Source organism: Hydra viridissima, unplaced genomic scaffold, assembly GCF_058129835.1.
Source record: "Hydra viridissima isolate aposymbiotic clone 2 unplaced genomic scaffold, HvirCarnegie_v1 scaffold_8, whole genome shotgun sequence".
NCBI lineage: Eukaryota > Metazoa > Cnidaria > Hydrozoa > Anthoathecata > Hydridae > Hydra > Hydra viridissima.
In genome coordinates this window covers 624,436-647,085 of record NW_028324307.1, presented here as the reverse complement: position 1 = coordinate 647,085, position 22,650 = coordinate 624,436, and the positions used below count along the sequence as shown (strand labels likewise).

At 30.0% G+C, this 22,650-nt stretch overlaps 1 protein-coding gene across 4 annotated transcripts; it reads left to right on the top strand.

Annotated features, from left to right (window-relative positions):
- The first annotated feature begins 1,147 nt into the window (after positions 1-1,147).
- On the top strand, positions 1,148-21,693 carry LOC149884413 (uncharacterized). Of its 4 annotated transcripts, none has more exons than XR_016455045.1 (7): positions 1,148-1,779; positions 4,705-4,939; positions 8,436-8,474; positions 8,695-8,955; positions 10,458-11,768; positions 17,941-19,322; positions 21,300-21,693. XR_016455045.1 is itself a non-coding variant. In XM_090096134.1 (6 exons), the coding sequence occupies exons 4-6, from the start codon at positions 8,706-8,708 to the stop codon at positions 19,215-19,217; spliced, it is 2,838 nt and encodes a 945-aa protein (XP_089952260.1). In that variant the 5' UTR covers positions 1,148-1,779; positions 4,705-4,939; positions 8,436-8,474; positions 8,695-8,705; the 3' UTR covers positions 19,218-21,693. The 4 variants fall into 4 exon arrangements, 2 of the variants coding, with proteins under 2 accessions (XP_089952260.1, XP_089952263.1); XR_016455046.1 differs by lacking the exon at positions 21,300-21,693 and adding an exon at positions 16,646-17,392 and having other exon boundaries at positions 1,152-1,779; positions 17,941-19,193; XM_090096134.1 differs by having other exon boundaries at positions 17,941-21,693.
- The last annotated feature ends 957 nt before the right edge of the window (positions 21,694-22,650 follow it).

Below are 22,650 nucleotides of genomic sequence, written 5' to 3'. Positions count from 1 at the left end.
CCATCTTGGTCTTGTTAAATATACTCAAAGTTGCAATCATTTGAAAAAATTGTAGTAACATCTTACTAAACAATACAAGTTATCTGGAGTAGGTGATTTAATCAAAATTGATTTGGAAATTTTATGTGGAAATTTTATGTGGAAATTTTATGTGGAAATTTTATGTGGAAATTTTATGTGGAAATTTTATGTGTAAAGTTTAAGACATCATACAACCATACATCATAAATACATCATACCACGTCATACATACATCATACATACATCATACATACATCATACCACGTGGAATGAAACTTATTGGTAATAAGATCATTCTACAACAAGACAATGATCTCAAACACTCTTCCCGAGTGGCCAAAATTTTCTTACGGGATATGTGTGAGGTGATAGTTCTCGAAGTAATGAACTGGTCTCCTCAAAGTCCAGATTTGAACATTGTTGAACATGTTTGGGATTATTCGGACAAAAAAAGGTCGTTTTGAGTATATAGAAACATCTAATCGAGATGTTTAATATGAAGAGTCAATTGTATTGAAATCTTTTATAATTTTTAATAGCTCATTTTCATCTTTCCTCAAAAGATATCAACTGACAACTTTTTATGTATGATTAAGTAAATCTCATTAACGACTTCTGCGGTTGTTAATAAGACCTTAGGTTATTGATGATTGTAATAGTTAGTTCGTTTTTAAAGTACTTAATCTTAATAAAAAGTAAAACGTTGGTCGAGGAAGGGATAGAAATATTGGCTTTGCTGCAATTTTGCTCATGCCAAGTATTTAGAAACAACTTCCGTAACTTTATTACTATCAAAATTTTATCAAAACAGTATGCTGTTTAATCTGCCTCAGTAAGTCATTTATGACACTTATTACTATATTTTAAAATGATGCCAAACCGTTTAACTAATTCTTAACCGGCACCTGTTGTTTGAGTGGGCCCTGGCATTTTTAAGAACTTTCTGACCGTTTTTCGGACATTTATGCTGGTATATTGTTTTAGAGGCGTTTAAATTGACTGACCTGTGTAATTGTTCTTCAGAACATTTTTTTTGCTGAATTTTTTTTGTTCAGACACAACGCAGCCGCATTTATAATTACTATTTCCGTTTCTGTATAAAACGGAGGCAAATTTTCGCAAGTACTTTCACTTTTAAATATTCGTTTTAGAGTATGGTTACTCAAAGCCTAAAGTGGAATTTCAGCTGATATTTTTCTGACTGCAGTTCCAAAATAATAATTTTGGCTTGTTTTCTTATTACAGTTTCCAGCCCTGATCTTTTGCTTGCAAGCGAAAAGGGTTTTTACTAATGTGTTAAAAGATTGGCATCCATCATCAAAGCATGTGCCTGATCAGATGACTGGCTAGTTCTCTTTTTGAAAACATAGCTCCCAAACTAAACCCGCTGAATTTTTTTTTACCATTTTCCTTTAGCTTAAGGGGCATATTTTTAACAAAAATTTTGGGTGCAATATAGAACTTCTTCCAGTGTGTATGATCCACCAATCAGATTATGTCAGTTTCAGAGATAAACAAACTGACGTAAGCAAATCTTAAAACAATATGAATGTTGTTGACTATGGACTAACATCAGCGTGTTTGTTCACATGCGTGAAAAGTTACTTTGTTGCCAGAGCTTTTTAGTTGTGACTTCGAAAGTTATTACATATTTTTATTTGATAAATCATTCTGTAGTAGTGATAGATTTTGATTGACATTGGCATATTCTTTAGAACAATTCTTACGCAGCAAAAACAAGAAGGAGCGAATCGCTGGGTTCGTATTTTTTGTTTTAATATCTTTATAATCTTCTCAATCACACTTTTAAAGATCAGTAAAATGAGTTTTTAAAGGACTGTTGGTTGGATAAAAGTAGAATCCTAAAGCATTTTCTTTCTTTTTCCTTTGTTTTAACTAATTAAAACAAAGGTTTTTGTTCATAACTTACAAATATCATTTTTGCATGTATGAACCTAGTTCTGTTTTAATGTGTGATAATAATTTACATGTTTTTTTTTTTATAAGCATATGAAATTTTTTAAACAGGCTCGGGTATGCTTAAGCAAAAAGTTAAAAGAGGCTCAAAAATATGCTTAAGCTTAAGCATATTTCTAATAAAATATGCTTATTTCAATACTTTTTTAAAGTGTGCGCGTTACTAAAGGTTAATGGGTATAAGAAAAGTAAAAAATTGACTTAAGCTCTGTATTTGCCTTGGTTTTAATGTAGCTGAATTAATGTTATAGTATAATAATAAAAAATAAAACATACATACTATATACAAATGTTATCAATTAAATCAAAGATAGAACTTAGAAATAAAATAAACATTTTAAATATGATGTTAAATAAACTACACATTAAAAGTGAGAGAGAAAGAAAAAAAAGAGAGAAATAAAACACTTCAGAGTGACTCTTAAACTTTATGTTTTTATGTTTAAGTATTGAGGTTTAGGTTTTGCAACACAATGACTTCATTACTTCATAAAGTCGTTGCATTGCAAAATATAAACTTCGATTTTTGTTGTTTTTGTTGGTTTAAATTTAGAAATATATATATTTAAAGTTTTTAATTAAATAAAATTTAAATTTTTAAAATAGTTTATCGAGGCTCAGGAATATGCTTACATATGCTTATTTTTTTTCCAAATCTGAGCCTCTATATGCTTATAAGCGTTATGCTTATAAAAAAAAAAAACATGTAATTGTTTTAGATTATTTCAATATATTTCTTGCACTCGGCCCGCATTTTTTAAACAAACATGATTTGAACAATACACTGTAAACAGAAAAGTCATAAGGGTTTTAAAAAAGAAAACTTACAAAAACCTGTTTTTCATTTTGCCCAAATGGTGGAACCGTTCAAGGTTTTTCTAAAAAACCCTCTTTTATAAAACCTTTTAATCAAAACCCTTATAGAAAAAATTGAATTATGTAAAATACTTTTTTATATAAATTTATGTATAAAAGAAATGGTAATTATATACAAAACATTTCTTTACTTATTTATATAAACTTATATATGTTATTATTTGTTTCTAAGTCTATGTTGGAATCAATAAATTACTATATATCTCTGGATCTATATAATAATGTTGAATAAATTAAGAGATGCCTAAAATTATTATTACATTTAAAATACATTATAGAGTATTTCATAATTCAAATTAAAAACAAAGTGATACTGTGCAAATGTTTAAGTTCTTTGATACAATTTTAAAAATGTTTTTGCATGCAATATGAACAAGGTAATTGTGTTAACATCATAGTATTCAAGTAAACTCATTTTGCAATAATGTTTTAAAACTAATACCATTAAAGTAATACACAGCATTTGACCAAATGCATTAAGGTAATATGCAACATTTGACCAAATGCAATTAAATTGCAAAAGATAGCTTATAATAAAGAGTGTTTTCAAACACCAAAATCAGAAGAAGTATGTTTGTTTGTTCATATGTATGCATGCATGCATGCATGCATGTATGTATGTATGTATGTATGTATGTATGTATGTATGTATGTATGTATTACTTTTATTAATGAATGTTTTAAGTTTCGTTATTCAATGAATATGATAATACAAATGCATATTTAAGAGCAAACACAACATGGATGTACTTAAAGACATAAGAATGCTGCTAAATTAAAGTCAAATTTAAACCAAGTAAAACTATTTTTAGAAAATGACAATCAGTTTGAACATGAACCTTTTTTGGTAAGGGAAACAAAAAATCTTCATGGTCCCCAAATAATGACGGTAACAGCAATGCAACCAACATCACCTTCCAATCTAAACATAAAAATAAATTTCTTTCATTTTAAATATATGCAAAATAATAAATTGAGAAAAAGTAGTATATATAAAAATAGCAGTTTTTGTTGCACATGTCTTAAAGATCCATCAAAAAGTGTTCTTAAGTGAGTCAATATTTACTTTAGTTGTTAAACTTATGTAACTTAGTTGTTAAACTTGTGTTGATTACTGTTTTCTTATTGCAAAATTATTATTGTTTTTTTTTTACATATTCATACTTAGTGCAATTTAATGAAAAAAGCTTTACACATATAAAACTTGTATTGTTATTTACTGCCTTCTAATAATTATTCTAAACACTTGGGTGACCATGTTTGTATGTTCATTTTATCTTTGATCAGATCAAAGCTTAGTGTTGTCTTTTTCATTTCTTTTTTAAAGTATCTTGATATTTTTCCATGCTTCCCTGATACATACCTTGTACCACATCAACCAACTAATCAAAAAACAGTTATTAGATACAATTGTATAAATAAACATATTAGCTTAAACACATCAGCTGGACAATTCATTATTAATGATATATAATCAAAACTAGCGATTAAGAACTTAGACATTTTTTACATCTAATTAACATCATATCACATTGATTTTACATGATTGAAGCAAGTAATATATACATTAGACCAGTTCAAAAAGAATTTTTTTTAAAAGTTAAGTGGCTGGGTTTGTTTTTTTAAAAAACTTGACACAGAATGTGCTTTCAAAATTAAGCTCCCTAAAACCCTGATGCACACCAACCTAATCTGGATGTAATTTTTCATGCTGATTTCAAATGTGCTTAGGTTTTTTTCCAGCATGTCTGGATCTTGAGATGTGGGTGTGTCATTTTAGCTATGAAATATTTTTTGCTTAATTTGTATTGATGTTTTCTTTTTTTACAGATTTATTTAATGGACTCAAATACCTTCTATAGTGCCTAGCAAGTGCAAAAAATTCATCTGATACATTTTGTTAAGTTTATGGGCAATTTTCGTCATCAGTGCAGCAAAGGAAATTCACACCAGAAATTTCAAAAAACTACAAGTGGTATTTTGGTTGCTTATTAAGATTAAACATTCACCCCACTTGTGATTTGTAATCAATATTGCAGTTTATTACAAACTTGAATCATAATATGTAAGTATTAAATACAGTATTAAAGTATCAATAAACAGTATTGTGCTACTGTAACAATATTAATAGTCTTTTCAAAAATCACAAGTGCATTCATCCTGTGATTGACATCTGTTTAATGATTCATCTTAGAAAAGCTTGAAGGTCTTAATGTTCCATAATGGCAACCAGAGGCCAATAAAGCAAAAAAACCAATAAAGCAAAACTGTGCATAATTTAACTTACCTAGTTCTGGTTCTATTTTCTCACTAAAAGAGTGTAATAAAGAAGCTAAGTATACAATAAAAATATTAAAACATAAATTTACGTTCAAGGTAAAGTTCAGCAAAATACCAATATCCTTTTTAAAGGGTTGTGATCAGAAAACTTTTTCAGAAATCCTATTTTTATACACCTAAAGTTTTTCTAGCGGTAAAAAACCTTTTCCTGTTGTTGATAGCCTTTTACAAAACCTTTTTTATTTACTGTGCATGCACTTACTCCTTTGTGGCAGAGTTGCTAGATGATACTTTGTAAGTACATTCACAGAGTTTTGATAAATGTAATAAAGAGTTTATTTTTATACGCCATGTCCAAAGGTGCTTGTAGTGAATAATGTGTTTTCAAAAAATATATATATATTTGTTAATTTTGTCACCTTATAGACAAAAGTGCTTAGGATTTTAGCTCAGTTTTTTCGTTAATTGTTCTACCATTTATGTGATCTGGAAGCAGGATACATTAGTAATTAATTTTTTGATTGTCTCTTTTGTGAAAAGTTTTTATCAAAATCAATAATGTTGACACTAATTTGAGAGTATAATCATTGTATTATTGACTTGATGCATTTGCTGCTCAAGAAATTTCGGATCCTTAATACAGTAAAGTGCAAAAGTTAATAAACAGCTAAATTTTTCAAGTTTTTTTGTCATAACTTTGTGACTTTTTACTGAAAATGAATGAAACTTTCAACAATTGTTCCTATAATATGATTAAATAGTATTATTTACTCAAAAAAGTGATAACTTGTAATGGAAAACGTGCAAAAGTTTATACACAAATGAAAAAATTCAAAAAAGAGATATTATCTCTAGTACCTCCCCATTTTTTAATCACACCACATTAGTATTTTGTTGGATAGCCTCTAGATTTTAACATTGCTTAACAACAACAACAACAATAAAGTCAACTAAGTTGATAAGAACATCTATGGGGATATTTGCTCAACAATCCAAAAGCACCTGGTATAAATGATCTTTATTGGTCATTTTTTCGCCTTTCAATTGACAATAGAAATAATCCCAAAGATGTTCCATTGGATTTAAATATGTGTTTTGAGAAGCCCAAATTGAAGTAGGAATTTTTTTCAAAGTGAAAAAATTTTTGATAGAACTTGCACGGTGCTTTAGATTGTTGCCTTGCTGGAAAATCAAACCACAAGGTATTTTGTCCATTCCATGTGGCAGCATAGCACTCTTGACTATATCTAAATATACATTCTGATCCATTATGTCTTCAATGTGATGAAGTGGACAAGTAGAATCCCGAATGAAAGATCCCCAAATCATTCCATTGCTCATGAGGTAAAGCAGGGTTAATTAAAAAGTTAAATAAAAAAAACCATGCTTAATTGTTGGCATTTGGTACTTAGGAGCAAATCTTTCATCATTTGGACGTCTCATGTAAATGATACTATTGCTACCAAACATACAAAATTTTGATTCATCACTGAATAAGATTTTTGACCATTCTTTTGAAATCCAATCCGAACGATCTTTTGCAAATTTCATTTGGAATGAGCAATTATTTTATAATATTTATGGTTTCATGGCAGGACAAGTACCAAACAAATTAAGCAGGCGCAGAAGTACTTTGTAATATCTATGCTGCACTTAACACCATAATTATTGCTCAAAATGTTATTTAATTCAACAGCACTTCTGCGAGAATCTTGTTTTGATTTTCTAACCAAAGTTCTATCTTGATGTTCTGTAGTTATCTTTGACCTGCCTGGATGATGCTTGTTTTCAACTGTTTTGTGGTCTCTATATCTCTTTACTAGTATGCTAATTGCTGATTTAGCCTCATCATAAAGCTCAAAAATTTGCTTTCAAGGAATCCTTCCCAACAGCAAGTATTATTGAAATTTTCTTTTCTCTTGACGATTCCTTTGGCTTTCCCATTTTTTTAAAATATAAGTTAAATATTATCTCCAGTAAATTTAATTTTAATATAAATACATTTTTCTTGGTGAAATTTTGATTTTCTATATGGGGCATGGAACTGTTTACAAACTTTTGCATGGCTATGTTTTCAATGAAATTTGAATTTCTTCCTTTCGTAACAAATTTTCATTTTTTTTGAGTAAATTATACTATGTTATCACTTTAAAAGAATAATTGTTAAAAATTTCATTCATTTTCAGTGAAAAGTCAAAAAGTTATGACAAAAAAACTTGAAAAATTTAGCTGTTTATAAATTTTTGCACACTACCATATGTTAATTTCAAATCCTGATAAATGCACTATTTGATTAAAGACAAGATGTAAACTTTTGCAACATGATTCTCCTCTTTATATTATTTTCTTACTTTCCTCATTATAAGTGCTTCACAATTGATTCTAACACACTTCACCTTTATAATTGCTTGGCATGCATCTCTTGTTTTAGTCAACATTTTTATGCATAGGACGTTTTTGTGGTTCAGTAGATTTAAGAGAATGACTGGAGTATATTAAACTTTTTGGAAGTTTCTGAAAACTTTTTTACAACTTTGTTGGCCGACCCAACCAAATCCTATTCAAAGAATCAATATTGTGTAAATAGATAAAAAAAATTGAAAATTAAGTTTTCCTGCATTATAGTCCTTCCAAATATACATTAAAATATATAATTTGTATATATAAGTATCAAACATGATACAGGATATATATGAAACTTAAAGAGGGAGGAGAAGAGGGCTGGCGAAAATTTGCCATTGCCTCAGCAAATGATAATGGCCCACTAATTTGAGTGATGAAAAAGAAGTTTGACTTCAAGCCTTTATTTTCACCAAACATTTGTTGATTATTGCATAAGTTTTTGTAAATAGATAAGTTTGAAAAACTTTTTGTTAAATAGGAAAGAAAAATTTTATAAGCTATTTGTTAAAGGTATGTAAAGACCAAAAGTAACCAAGATTAAGAGTAAGAAAAAATTTTTCAAAATAGCAAAAGGAAAGCTAATCCACACTCCTTTTTCAACCCTGTCTGGGGTTCATAAATCCAAAATAGTAATTTGCCCCGGTCCTCACTCAGCCTTTTGAAAGGCCTGGTTATATTTTTTATGGTTCATAAGTTAACTATTTTTATATCTGCTGATGTGCTACAAACAGTAATCACCTAAAATGTTCAATTATTAACTATATTATGTCTTGATGTCATGATTGTGTCATATAATCATTCATATGTTATTTTTCTATTAACTTTTTTTGGCATTACATTCAAAATTTATAATGTAAGTTTGTTTGTTTTTCAATTAGCTGTTCCAGTTAAAACAATAAGATTTGTTGAACAATAAGGTAAGGACATTACTTTATTATATGCTAATATATTATAGAAAATGATATGGTTATATTATATAGAAAATAAGAAACCTTTTTAAAACTTTTTTATAAAGCATACATTAAAATTCATATAAATTTCTAAATGGTTTTTAAAATGTTATTAAAAATGAAAAAGATAAATTGATATTAAAAAAATGAATGAAAACAAAACACAGCAACTCTTGCCTTGTTTTAGGCGCATTCATCATGGATCCAACAATAAAATGCATTTTGGTTGACAACATTTCTCCAGAGTGGAAAAGATTTGCAACCGAAGCTGCTTTTGATAAAGCTGTTATTGATTATATCAACCTTGATAATCACAGTGATCAACTTAAAATGGATGAACTGCTTAAAAAACTTGTTTTACGAAATCCTTCTGACTTCATGTCCATAGTCGAAAAATCTCTTGTGCAGATGGGTAAAGCAGATATTTGGAATGAGATGCAAATGTTTTGTAAGTGCAGCTCTAACTTTTTTATGCACTACACGTTTTTAAAGCAGTTTTGAAGTTTTTAATAAAATAGTTTCATAACTATTATTTCATTACACAATCCTAAAAACTGTATAATGAAGTGACAGTTAGGAAATCATAATAGTAGAATATTACTGCACATTATTCCTACTGCAAGTAAAAATTACTGCACATTATTCTTACCACAACACCCAAACAAGTTTGCATTAATTTTGATTTAATCCATTGTGAGGATGGAGATTTGTGAGTGCGGAAATGGTGTGAGCATTGAGATTATGTGAGCATGGAGATATTTAGTCTTTGGGGAATATATTTGTTTTGTTTGATTATATTAAAGTGTTTAGGTGTATATGATAGGGTTGTTGAGTTGTCCTCAATGTTGGGTAGACCTATGGGGTTAGTGAATGGTTTTTGTGATGGTAAACACCAACAATTCTAAGGCGTTAGACCTACGTAAAACTCAGCAACAAAATCTTAATACAATTAACAACGATAAATTAATTCCTCAACCAAAATATAAATGAAATGATTATGATACTTACTATTGGGCTTTCTCGTCAATTTTAAAAAATATTCTGAAATATTTAACTCAAGTATATTCTTTTAATATATACAAATAGAGATAATACTATGTAATCAAAAGTAACTCAAAGATATTCTCTTCCCACCATTGGGCTCATTGCCAAAGTGTCTTTCAATTTTAGAACATTTCTTATTTTAAAATCTGTTGTTTTTCTTTGAAAATATTTTATTTTTTTACCTCTTCTTGTAAAATCCTCTTTCTCCTTTTTCCAAAACTCTCTTTTTTAAAAATCTCTTAAAATTTCTCCATTAATCCATAAAATCTTCCCGAAATAAGATTCTCTGGATTTTTTTTCCAATTAAACTTTCTGCACGACTTCTCAGTTTTTGTATTCTTTTTTTCTATGTGTTTGCCGATGCTTCTTAAATCAGGTGTTGTTCCAACATATTCAAAGCATTTTTTCTTCAAATTCCTTTAGTTTTTTTGTTTTACGTCAAACTGTGCGGTGGTAATAAGGTCAAAATAACACCAAACTTCTTTTGCAAAATAAGGTAATAAAATATTATTTTGTAATCTGAAACAATAGGTTGTTGAGGTCGAGCAGAGGTAAGGGTTAAGACTTAAAAGTGCTTTGAAAATAAATGGAGTGAAAATTTACTTTCTTAATTTTTCAAAAACCCTTTTCTAATTTAAAAAATAACAATCCTCTTTTCTTCTGGAAAACGAATGCTTTTTTAATGTTAACTGTCATTAAAAATTAAGACTTGACTTTTGCCCTGAAACTATTACGCTATTTAAGAACTAGTTATTCAAAAGTATCTAATTAAAGCATATTTTTTTATTCTTATAGGAAAGAGAATAATGTTCTAATGAAAGAGAATAATTTCTTTCAGTCCTGTAAGAAATTATATATTTCTTGAAAAAATGATATATTTCTTGAAAAAATCTATTTCTTGTTTAGATGCAAGTTACCAGCTGAAAGCATTTTACTTAAACACTTTTCGAGCTACACTTCGAAATGGACAGAATCAAAGAATTGACCTCAACTATCTCATCAGTAAACTAAAGTTAGCTTCTATGGAAAAGGAAGACTTAGAGATGGATAAAGATGACTTTAACGAATGGGAGTTCTTTCGTCATAAACAAAACAGTTACAAACCAATAAAGTATGAGGAGGTATTTGATGAAAGCTCACAGTTGATTTTGATTTCAGGGCCTAAAGGTATTGGAAAAACAAACTTTCTGCAAAGTTGTCTTTATCACTGGGCAAACAGATTACATTGGGAAAACTTGAACTTTATTTTTTACTTTGAATTTAGTAAGATCAACAAACTTCAACATGTTTCAAACATCAAGCAACTCATAGAGATGTTTTACAAAAATATTTTGAAGGGATATGAAATTTCTTCGTTTGAAAGGACAATGTTTATTATAGATGGATTAGATGAATTTCTTTACTTAGAACAATTAGTTAATCATGAATTCTCAAACAACGTCCCTATATTAACAGCGCTCAGGGATATTTTTAGTCTAAAAAACTGTAAATGTGTACTTAGTGGAAATGTCAAAGCCGTATTGAGATACTACAATACAGTTAAAGATAAGGAAAATGTAGCAAACATGCAGATATTGGGTTTTAACACCAGCGGAACAATCAGTTTTTTAGAAGATATTTTGTTTAATAAAACTCTGAAAACTGATCTAGAAAATCTTTCTGCATCTTCTCGTAATGTGGCGGCTTTGCTCTCCGTACCACTTTATTTGAAAGCAGTTTGTTCAACATTGTTAAATTTGAGCATTCAATCTATAAAAACTGTGACCGAACTACAGACACTAATATTTTTATACTTAATGCAACAAAATTGCGAAAGTAATGTACCATTATGGCGCTTTATGCAAATAAATCATCAGCATATTTTAAAAGTCTGCGAAGTGGCTTTTTGTCTATTAGACAGAGGGAAAGTGAACATTTCGCAAAACGAACTTGGCTCGGTTCTAGATGAGAACGGTCTTGAACCGTTTGGTTTTTTAAAGAAATCTGTCGTGACTCAGCAATATCAGTTTGTTCATTTCTTTTTAATAAAGCTTTGCGCATCTATTCATCTGTTGTTCAACGTTAGTATTCATGAAACTGTAACTAACGGAAGATTGCACAACTGCTTACCCTTTATTAGCGGTTTTGTTCACGTTAACGAGAGAAGCATTTTGAGTTTAATTTGCCAATTAAAGGAGCCTTTACATAAACAGTTTGATTGGCTCAGATGTGACAGTGGTAAGAGAATTCATAACTTGTTAACTGTATTCTTATTTTTTTGTCTTTTGAGCATCAGCTTGTCCACTTTACGTCCGCTACTTCTAAAATAAAATAGCAACAATTATGATCTTAAAAGTCAGACACTTTTATGGCTAAAAGTGTCAAGTTTTAGTAGGTTTTCGAATTTTTCTCGGACAATGGTCATGGGCTTTACCCAATTCTGAATATCACAAAAAATAATAACTTTTTTTATACCGAAGTTTGTGACAAAAAGTTTTAAAACTTTTGATGAATTGAAATCACAAACATTTTATTGGCAAAATATTTCTAAAACAAATGTTGCCTACTCTAAATAAACAAAAGGCCCATCAACATGTTAATAGGTCAGTGAAGTTTATGGGTTGTTCTATTATTTTTTACGCTATAAAATTTTACGTGCCACACACCCATTGGCAGAAGAAAAGAATTACTCTGGCAAGCTCCAGAAAAACCCTTTGGTGGGAGCAATTTTGACATTTTCCTGATCTCAAAACTATAAAAACTGAAATCATCTATCGCCGTCCGCAGAAGAAAAGTGTGTTTAAAATTTTGCTTATTCTTAAAAAATTGAAAATGACAGCATTCAATATTTATTGGCATTTTTACAGTATTATAAATATTCTTTATTCTAGATTGGCATAAAAAACACAAAAGGTAACTGTTTAACAAAAAATTGCAAAAGATTATATAACAAATCAAGTTTTTAAACACTATTTTTTTCTAAAACAAAAGATATTCAATAGTTGCTATAAAATAATCTGCAAAATCAGAAGAAACTACAACGGAAAATTGCATCTTTGATAGTTTCATCAATGATCCTTAAGTTATGGTTGAGTTCTACAGCTTTTACTCAACAAGTTATCCAAGAGTGAAAAAAGCAGTTTTTCTCATTGAAGTATTAGAAAATGTGCACTATTTTCTAGTATTCATACTTTTCTCTTTCTTACAAGCTTTTGCTGTTGTAGTCAACCAAACAGGTTTCTAGCCACTTCCCATATTCAGGATGATCAATTGGCCTTTTGTATCTACTCCAGTGTAATTTGAAGTTGTGGTGCATAGCCTCTACTGCCTGTTCACTCTATTTTCCTAGTGGTTCCCTTTGTTTTTCAATGAACTCTTTCACGTGGAAAAATACTGCATGAACCTTTGGAGTGATTCTTCCTCTTGTCAGAGACAAGTATGCAGTGTGAAATTTATCAATTCTTTTTACATAGTCAGGTTCCAATTTGTTTCCAAAGCATGCAGAAACCACAGAATCAAATTTTTGCAGTGTGTCAATTGTATCAAAGATGTCAAATGCGCTATCTTGTTCTGCCATTCTCTGAAGAAGATCCACATTCTTCAGCATTTTCTTGCATTCATTGCCATCAAACTGCCCACCATGAAAAGGCTGTGGTTTGATATGTAGATCATTTAGCCAAGCTGAGACTTTTGGCCAAGACTCCCTTAGAATGTTGTAAAGATGGTTTACAACACCCAGAAGTAGGTGAAGTTCCATTGGTGGAATGACGTCCAAGACAAGTGTGCTGTCTGGTACATTTAGAAGTGGCAGGTTGACAACATTTTTGAATAGCTTAGCTTTCTTCAAATCCTGACCATTTGCATTGAAATCCTCAAAGCATCGTCTCAAAGAGCCAAATGTTTGAGGGGTGCCACATTGGGCTAAATTCTTGTGAGAGGCATCACACCATGTGCAAGGGTGAGAGCTGGCATGTGACTGAAGGCCGCAAACAATGTTGGCTAACTTCAAATCTGTTGAGAGAAGGAGGTCAACTTTCTCGATTACAAGAAGATTGAGGATCTTTTGAATATTACTGTAATTTTCATGCACATCCTCAGCAATTGCAACTAGCAGCTGCTTCTTGACTCCACTGTCCCTGGCAGTTGGTGTGGCTAAAGTTTTCTTGTTTGGTGGTGACCCTGCCTCCATGCTCTGCTCTGCCTCTTGAATGCCCAAACTTACTTTCAAGAAACCACCACCACCATCAAGGGCAAGCTTTACAATGTGTGATGAATAGATTTGTCTTCTCAACAGAACATCATTGAGGAGATCTGCAAGATCTTTGCAATGCACAACAATTTGTTGGCGTTTCTGCAACTTATCATTACTGACCTGAATTTTTGTTTGGATAAAATGATCTTTGAGTTGTTTTCCTGCATCACAAAATTTTTCATGAAAGTTAGGCTCCAAAATCTGACCCTTGGACACGTGATGGATGGTTGATGCAAACTTCTTCATGTTCGTGTTTGACAGGCCTGTGTTAACTTGCACTTGCACAAGATCCTGAGTGCTCAAGATAGGACCATCACCAAAGAGTCTTTTTGTTTTTTAATGAACCTGAAAGTTATCATTACATCACATTATTGTCTTGATTGTATTACATTCATAATAATGCCATTAAATTTTTTTAACTCTAGCAAAAAGCAACTGTCTCACTCAGTTGACTTATGTTTCACTAATTGAAAGATACTTAAATCACCTTTAGTTAGTGGTAGGGGGCGACCACCACCTGCATGAGACAGTCTGATTGTCCCATGTGGAGAGGATTTTTTGGCTGCAACAATAGTGGATGCAATTTGCTCAGAGACTTTAGAATCCGTGATGGCTAGTTGTCTCATATTTTCTCGAAATGTAAATGTGTTACAGTTGTGTGAGATGCCTCTTCCAATAATGGAGAGGCAGTCTGAGCATCTTCTTTGAGTTTGGCCTGTTTCCAATTTTTCTTGATCTTCAAGTGGGTGCTTTTGAAAAACTTTCATTCGACCAATCTGGCAGATTAGGCAGTCACAGTTGTTGCCTCTTGTTGAAGGTCGAACTTTGACAGATGTGAAGTCAAAAAGAGGTGGTAAATTGACTTCTGCTCCATTCTTCTTCTTTCCTATGGTTATTCGGCAAGTATCGCATATTCCAAGAGGCACTCTGTTGTCAGCAAAATCAAGACTTGATGAAAGTATGCTCAACACATCATCCATCATAGATTTTGTGAGAACTCTGAAAACAATACATAAAGCTCATCAGATAATGTATATCAAAAGAATTTTATGTTAAATATTCAAATGAAGAAATAAATGTTTTATAAATAAATCAAATTATTAAAGAAAAAGGAAAAAATAACACAATACCTTGAGCTCTTTCTCATGCAGAGAAAACAGACGGTTTTTCTGCAGTCATCGTGTGATTTGGCTTGATTTGGCATTCTTTTGCTTCAATTTAGGTTTAGAAACTGAAAAAACTATTCTTTTAAAAAATTATTCCATAACAATACTGAAATGTAGATTTTTTAGTGCGCAATTCAAAATTTGAGTAACAGCACAAATTTAAAAATGATAATTGCTGTTTCTTGGATTTGATAAAAGTTATATAGTTTCAAAATTAAAAATTATTTTTTAATTTTGGTTAAATTACAGCATGGAAGTTACAAACAATATTCAATTAATGATCGCAAAATTTTATACTGAATACCTAAAGTTAGCGTAACAAAAGAGCAATGTAGATCATTAATAATTGCTCATTCTCAGATTTAGTAAAAATGAAATTATTTGCAGTTTTATATTCTAATTAGTTTCTCTAACCAGATTATATGTTTTTAATTGTTTTTAATATGAAAATCTAAGGTTACTGCGGCTGTAAAAATGCCAAAAACTTTTAATGCTGTAATTTGCTGTTTTTTATAAAGCATAAATTTAAAAATGAAATTTCTTTCACGGACGGTGATGGATGATTTCAGTTTTTATAGTTTTGAGATCAGGAAAGTGTCAAAATTGCTCCCACCAAAGGGTTTTTCTGGAGCTTGCCAGAGTAATTCTTTTCTTCTGCCGATGGGTGTGGCCAAAGAACTGTTCATAGATGTAAAAAGTTAGCATGAGGTAGAGTCATGTTGTGTATAGGCCAAGAAAATTTGAAAATTTCTTTTTTTTTTTTGCTGTTTATTTGTTGTAATTTCCGTTTTAACAATTGTTTTTCAAAACAAAATGTTTCTTTTTCAAAGAAAACAAAATGTTTTCTTTGTTTTTTTAAAAAAAAATTTACACCGGTTTTTGCGACAACAAAGCTATAATGCGACGTAATATGTCAAATTTTAAAATGTGTTACATTCTTTTTAAGGGTTTTTCTAGAAAATGATTTGTCTGGTTAGTCTATAAATTGCGCCCGTCTTATAGATTTAAATTCTGAGCGAAAATTATAATTATTTGGACATTGAATGGTTTCTTTAGCGTGACTAACGAGACAATGGTAAGAGCTAGTCCCAGTCTCTCCTTCACTACCCTTTTAAATCTGATTAAACTCTTTTGTTTACTTTTAAAAATCTGCTGATTTTTTTTTAAAATTAAAGTAAATTTAAATTTTTTTCCGCTAAAATATGTGATTTCTCCCCAGGCCCCCGCTAAAAAAAGTTGTCGTTTTCATTTTTTGAATGAGGAAATGTTTTTTTGATGATAATCAAAAAAAATAATTTCTGGGAATGTGTTGCAAGGTCTTCTGGGAATGTGTTGCAAGGTCTTCTGGGAATGTGTTGCAAGGTCTTAGAGGATGTTCTTATTCACCGTGTCTTTTGTTTACTTTTAAAAATCTGCTGATTTTTTTTTTCTTTTCCTAATTCCTAACTTTTGACTTGAAAAAAATGATTTAAGAAATCATTGTTATCCACCATCATGATCCTGCAAAGTCGCCCAATCTCCATACACATAGGAGATATAGATGACTTTTAACCCTTTGCGGTCAATGTTTTTTTCGGAATTCCAACAGTCTGTACAAATCATTTTTTTGGAAAAAAGGAAAAAAGTCAGATACTAATGTTGGATATTTTATTGTCCATATTTGTATTTTTTTACTAAGGGTTGCCTCTTTATTATAGCTAAGCATGCTCTGTCGAGCTCAACTCGACGTTGGGCCTGATACTAACGCTGAGACTGTCGAGTCCGACTCGATGTTGGACCACCAAAGGTTAAATAAAATGCTCTTTTCTATGTTAAATTAAATCTTAGGTAGCACTATGGAAGTTGGTGGTTTGTGTAATATTATCAAGCTGCTTATTCATAGCAACTTTTTTAATGATACTCAAAATTCGATTTTAAAAAGTTTTTTCATTAGATTGTTTAATTGTAAGGTTTGTGTTTTACTATTAAATTTTGTCTCATAAATAACGAAAATTCTTCTTGCTCATAGCATAAGCTTTCTTTAACATAGATACGCTTACATACGTTTATACTTTATACTTAACATAAATTTTACATACGCAATTCAAAAATTGTAAATAGGAAGAAAGGAGTAATGATATGTTTGCAACTTGAAATAAAAGTACTATTTTAGTCTATAACTATTATTATTTATTTCTATTCGGTAGCAATTATTATTTAAGTTTATTCGATAATTATTCGTCTTAAACTTAATTTGCAAAATTTATCAACATTCGAGTTTCAAACGTGTCTTGAAAAACGAGTCTTTTGACGAAATTTATCAACATTCGAGTTTCGAACGAGTCTTTTGATGAAATACAAGTCTTTTGATGAAATGCTTCTGGGTTGAAAAGTTATCGGTTAAGTTCAATATCGTCGGAAATTCAAATTCTTTAAGGTTTGCGAAGAAATTGCTAAAACAAATCGTAAGTAGTCTTCCTATTACACATTTTTAGACATTTTTTTGATCCCTTTCATAATGTTTACTTTTGAGGTCGACATACGCGATTCTGTCTTTTATTCTATGATTTTAAGCAAGTTCTCTATTTAACATTATCAGAATTTAGAGTGTCGCTTTTTCTTCATTTCATTGTTTTATTTTTAGCTGTGTAAATCGTTGAGAGCAATGTCGTTGAATAATTTCTGATTCAAGAATGAAAACTGATTCGATTTATAAACCTCAGGTGTATTGTCGCAATCTAAAAAGAGAAGGCCAAAATTTGGAATAAAATTCTTTAAAATTCCTTTTCTTATGGATGATATCTTTTTTTTATCATAATTATGATTTAAAATGATTAATAAATTTCGTTTCCAGGTTTAACCTTCAGCGGTCTTTTAAACTGATTGGCTCTCTAATAAGTTAAATATTTACTAACTTTTCTAAGGGTTTACTTTTTGTAACAATAAGATATATAAAAACAACTAGAAGATTTGCGAAGACAGAAATTTAAGTATAACTTTCTTTCTCTATCAGAACGCAAAGATTGCAAGCTTCTCATCAATTGCTTAATTGAGGCACAGGTTTCCGTAGCCGGAGATTTGAAAAAAGCGATTGACAACCGACAAAAATGGAACATCGAGAACGAGGACCCAAATGACTCAGCTGAAGTACCAAAACAGAGGCATGTAAGAGATGAAGATGTTAAAGCAGAAAACGAGAAAAATCGCGTAGATACTAATTCCGAAAAAAAATCTTTTTTCATAAATTTGGAAAATATGAACTTCCCATGGGTCGCTGTCATTGTTACACTAATTAGTATTACGGCATTATTCATACTTACTAAGAACTTCAATGATGCGAAGAACTTGTATGATCAAAAGCATTTTGACGACGCTGAAAAAATGTTTAGATACGTAGGAAATGTACAAACATTTTTATTCGGAGTGAAACATGTGGATACATTAAATACTAAATACTGGATTGCAAAATGCACATGTAAAAAACAACATTTTGATAACGCTATAATTATGTTTAGAAACATTGAAAATATGCAAAGAGAGGTATTGGGAGAGAAGCATGCTGGTACGTTAAATACTAAAATTTGGATTGCAAGATGCATATACGATAAAAAAGAATTCGATAACTCTGAAAAAATGTTTAGAGAAGTTGAAAATATGCAAAAGGAAGAATTAGGAGAGAAACATCCGTATACACTAAATACTAAATACTGGATTGCAAAATGTATATATAAGAAACAACAGTTCGAAAACATTGAAAATAAAATACAACACTTCAAAAACTCTGAAAAAAGAATACAGCACTTCGATAACGCTGAAAATAAGAAACAGCAATTCGAAAACGCTGAAAATATGTTTAGAGATGTTGAAAATATACAAAAAGAGGTGTTAGGAGAGAAACATACAGATACGTTAAATACTAAATACTGGATTGCAATGTGCTTATATGAAAAGCATCAATTTGATAACGCTGAAAATACGTTTAGAGATGTTGAAAGTATGCAAAAAGAAGTGCTAGGAGTAAGACATGCGGATACATTTCATACAAAGTTCTGGATTGCAATGTGCAAGTTTAAAAAAAATCAATTCGTTGAAGCTGAAAATTTGTTTAAAGATGTTGAAAAGCTGCGTGAAGAAGTTTTCGGAAAGAAACATGAAAATATGTTAAATACAAAATACTGGATTACAATAAGCATGTCTAAAAGAGGTCAATGGTCTAACTTTGAAAGTATGTTACGAGATGTTGAAAATATGCAAAAAGAAGTATTAGAAGAGAAGCATGGGGATCATTAAATACAAGCTCCTATATTGCGAGATGTAGATATGATAAAAAAACAGTTCGAGAACGCTGAAAGTATATTTAGAGATGTTGAAAAATTGCGAACAGAAGTTAAGGGGGTCCTATACCATCAAACTTGTGTCGCTGACGTTTGACCTTAAAACACTTTTTACTGCATATAATAGGATGCCCAGGTAGAAAAAAAGAAAAAAAACCAAAAAAATTTGAAAAAGTTTTTTTACGGGGTTAATAAACCATGTTGGGACCCGAAATACCCCAATTACTGTTTCCTTAATAACTTTTAAACCATATTTACTTATTAAATAAAATTTTACAAAAAGTTTTTTATTACTATGAAGAACAATTTGAACTAAAATCAATAAAATTTATTGAGTAGTTTATATTTTATAGATAAAAGACCATTTATATCAAAAAGTGACTATAGTTATGTTAGTTCTTATATCAAAACTTCAAAAAATACAAAGTAAAAAACTTTCATTTTAGTTCAGGTTGTAGATCAAACTTAAATAACTTGGGAAATTTTTAGGTCAAATTGTAAAACCTAGGAGATTTTATTCTGGAAACGGTGACTAAAAATAGGCAAAAATCAAAAACTGAGAAAAACAAAAATAAGAAAATAAATAGAAAATAACAAGTATCAAAATAACATCACACATAAAAAAATCAATATGCTCCAGTTATATAAGACTCATAGTCATTTGTGTTTGTCTGTTCATCAATAAAACCCTTTCTTTTAGCTCTTAAAACTTTTCTTTGCTTTTTATAGGAACTACTTGACTTCTTGTTAGCTTTTTTTATTCTACATAAATCTCGTTTTGGACCATTTATGCAAAATGAAGCTCCAGGAGTAATGTTTAAAAATTTAAATACATTATGAAGCCCATTAAATCCATCATTAAAATGAATAACTGCTGAACAAACACCAATTTTAATTATTTTTTGACTGCATTATTGATTTTTAGGGCATCGAGACCAAATCATTGCATTAAGTGATTCATTGACATTCTGGGTCATTCCATGCAAACATTTAATCAATAAACTATCGGTACTTAGGTCCATAAAAGTTTATACTTTCATATACTGGTTATACTTTCATTAGCAGCAGTCATGTATGAATCTAACATTTTGTTGTTAATTTCGTTATAAGCTTTGAGATTTATAGGATCTGTTAAACTTAATATACGCAAAAAGGTCTGAATTGATTGATGCAAGACCTTTGCGAATTTCTCGAAGTGCCATAACACATCTAGTGTTAATGTCAAAACATTTTTGACCACTTTTATTTGGTAAAATAATTTCTTTAGAGGTAAAAATATTTTTACTCCATTGACAATAAGTACAGGAAAGTCTCAGTTTATTTGCCCATCCTTTCTTTTCTGTTGTTAAATTTTGAGTACATAATCCCATTTGATTACACTCTGGGCAAACTGAATACAAACATATTGTTTCTGCCAAAATATTAAAGTCTATTAGCAAATAAGATGTATTCAAATCTGCTTCCTTCACGTTATTATTTTTCAATTTTAAACCACTTGCTGAACATGGAGCTTCATTTATAATGATTTCTGAAGTAGGAATTGAATTATTTATTGTTTTTGGTGGAGCAACTACAAATCGATTTCCATGAAATACTCTTTTTAAAGGTTTGTAACCTGACTTTCTTCGACCCATAACAAAATTTTAACTGCAGTACCAATTTACTAAATTCAAACAAATTAAATGAAGCACAAGGTTAATATAGTTTTGTTCTTGCAAAGTATAGCCAAAAAATGAGTTTGAAAGTTGGCAAACTATACTTTAAAAATGCAGCGTTAACATTTTCAAACATTCATTTTAGCAGTGGGTAAAAAAGATCAGAGGAAACTTTTTTAATTTTAAAAATTACGTTGCTAGGGGCGTAACTACGCAAAACAATTTCAGCACTTTGTTTAAAATTAAAAATATACCAACTTGTGTTCTGAATTTATTTAAAATTATTAAAAAAACTTAAACTAGTATAAATTTTGCACAAAATTATGTAAAAAAAAAAAAATTGAAATTTTCCATTTTTAATGGTATAGGACCACCTTAAGGAGAGAAAAATGTGGGTACGCTAAATAATAAAATGTCGAATCGTATGTTGCTTATATACAGAACTAATTTCTAAAAGCTGAATTGTGTGTTGCTTTACAGAAAGCTATAAATCAAAAAACGCAAAAGAAGTGTTTAGGTATATAGAATGTATGCAAGAAGGTATTTTAGAAGCAAAGCATGCTGGTTCACTCAGTACAAAATATTTTCAATGTTTATAAATAGAAGTACAAAATTTTATGAAATATAAAATTGTATGATATAATTTTATTTCCTTTTGGATTCAAAGTTTCTTCTTCATTAGTTATAATTGTATCAAAACGTTTCTTCGAATCTAAAAATGTTGAGCAGACCACTGATTATCACAACAGGTAAAAAGTACTGTGTTTGATGAGTTTATAATCATTTATTTAGTATTTAATCGATTTAGTATTTTGTTCAGGATATTAAAAGCACCTTTTAAACGCGCCCCCCATAGCATCAAAATTAAACTGCAACATAAAAATTCGTTTGTAAGCAATAAATATTGAACTTCTGCGTTTCCTTCGATTTGTGAGAATAAAATTAATTTACAGCTAATTTATGTGAATTTATTATGAGTTAAATAAAAGTTGGAAGACATGACGTCATATTTAGAGGAGACAAAAAGAGAGGATAAAGCCGATGATTCACTTGGTAAAAAAAATTAATCTTTGGTAGTTTGAAGAACTAATAACAAAAAGCTTCATGGCTTCTTAAAGTAGTAAACGTTTTTTAATTTGAGAGTTTAAAATTATGTTTAATTCATTCCGTAAAAAAAATATTCAAGGATTTTAGTTTTAAAAATGTCGGTAAAATTTATTTCAAATACTTGTTTTAAATTTGAGAAAATACTGATTTGATTCAGATAGAAATAGTAAGAGATGGTGTTTAGTATTTGTTTGTTTTTTTTACCGTCGTTTTGGATTGAAAAACTAAAATACACAATTTTATTTTTAAAATATGACATAAAGTGTCATGAGTGGAACAAAATATATTTCATACTTTTTAATTGAATTTTAGTTTATTTTCCGTTGTTTTTTTTTCAAGAAGTATTAATTTGTCAAAGTTTTTGTCAGAAGATAAAAATTCGGCAGTGATTTAAAAAAAAACGCTTTTAAAAGTTTAAAAAATGTGTGCTGCAGGTTGAATCGAGTTTTTGGTTTCCAAGGTTACAAAAACGTTTTCGGGTTTTTTTTAGTTTTGCTTTTGGAACATGTAAATAAATAGTTCACTTTCAAACAAATTAAGTTCCATATTTACTCAATTATCCAATCAAGTTTTAAGAGTAATAAAAGCTTCACTTATACTGGAAGGCCCTGACTAAGCGAAACGCTC

Coding starts and splice junctions, on each gene's coding strand:
- LOC149884413 (XM_090096134.1), top strand. CDS start 8,706: ATGGATCCAACAATAAAATGCATTTTGGTTGACAACATTTCTCCAGAG. Junction 8,956..10,457: donor GAATGAGATGCAAATGTTTT/GTAAGTGCAGCT, acceptor TTTCTTGTTTAG/ATGCAAGTTACCAGCTGAAA. Junction 11,769..17,940: donor TTGGCTCAGATGTGACAGTG/GTAAGAGAATTC, acceptor TTTCTCTATCAG/AACGCAAAGATTGCAAGCTT.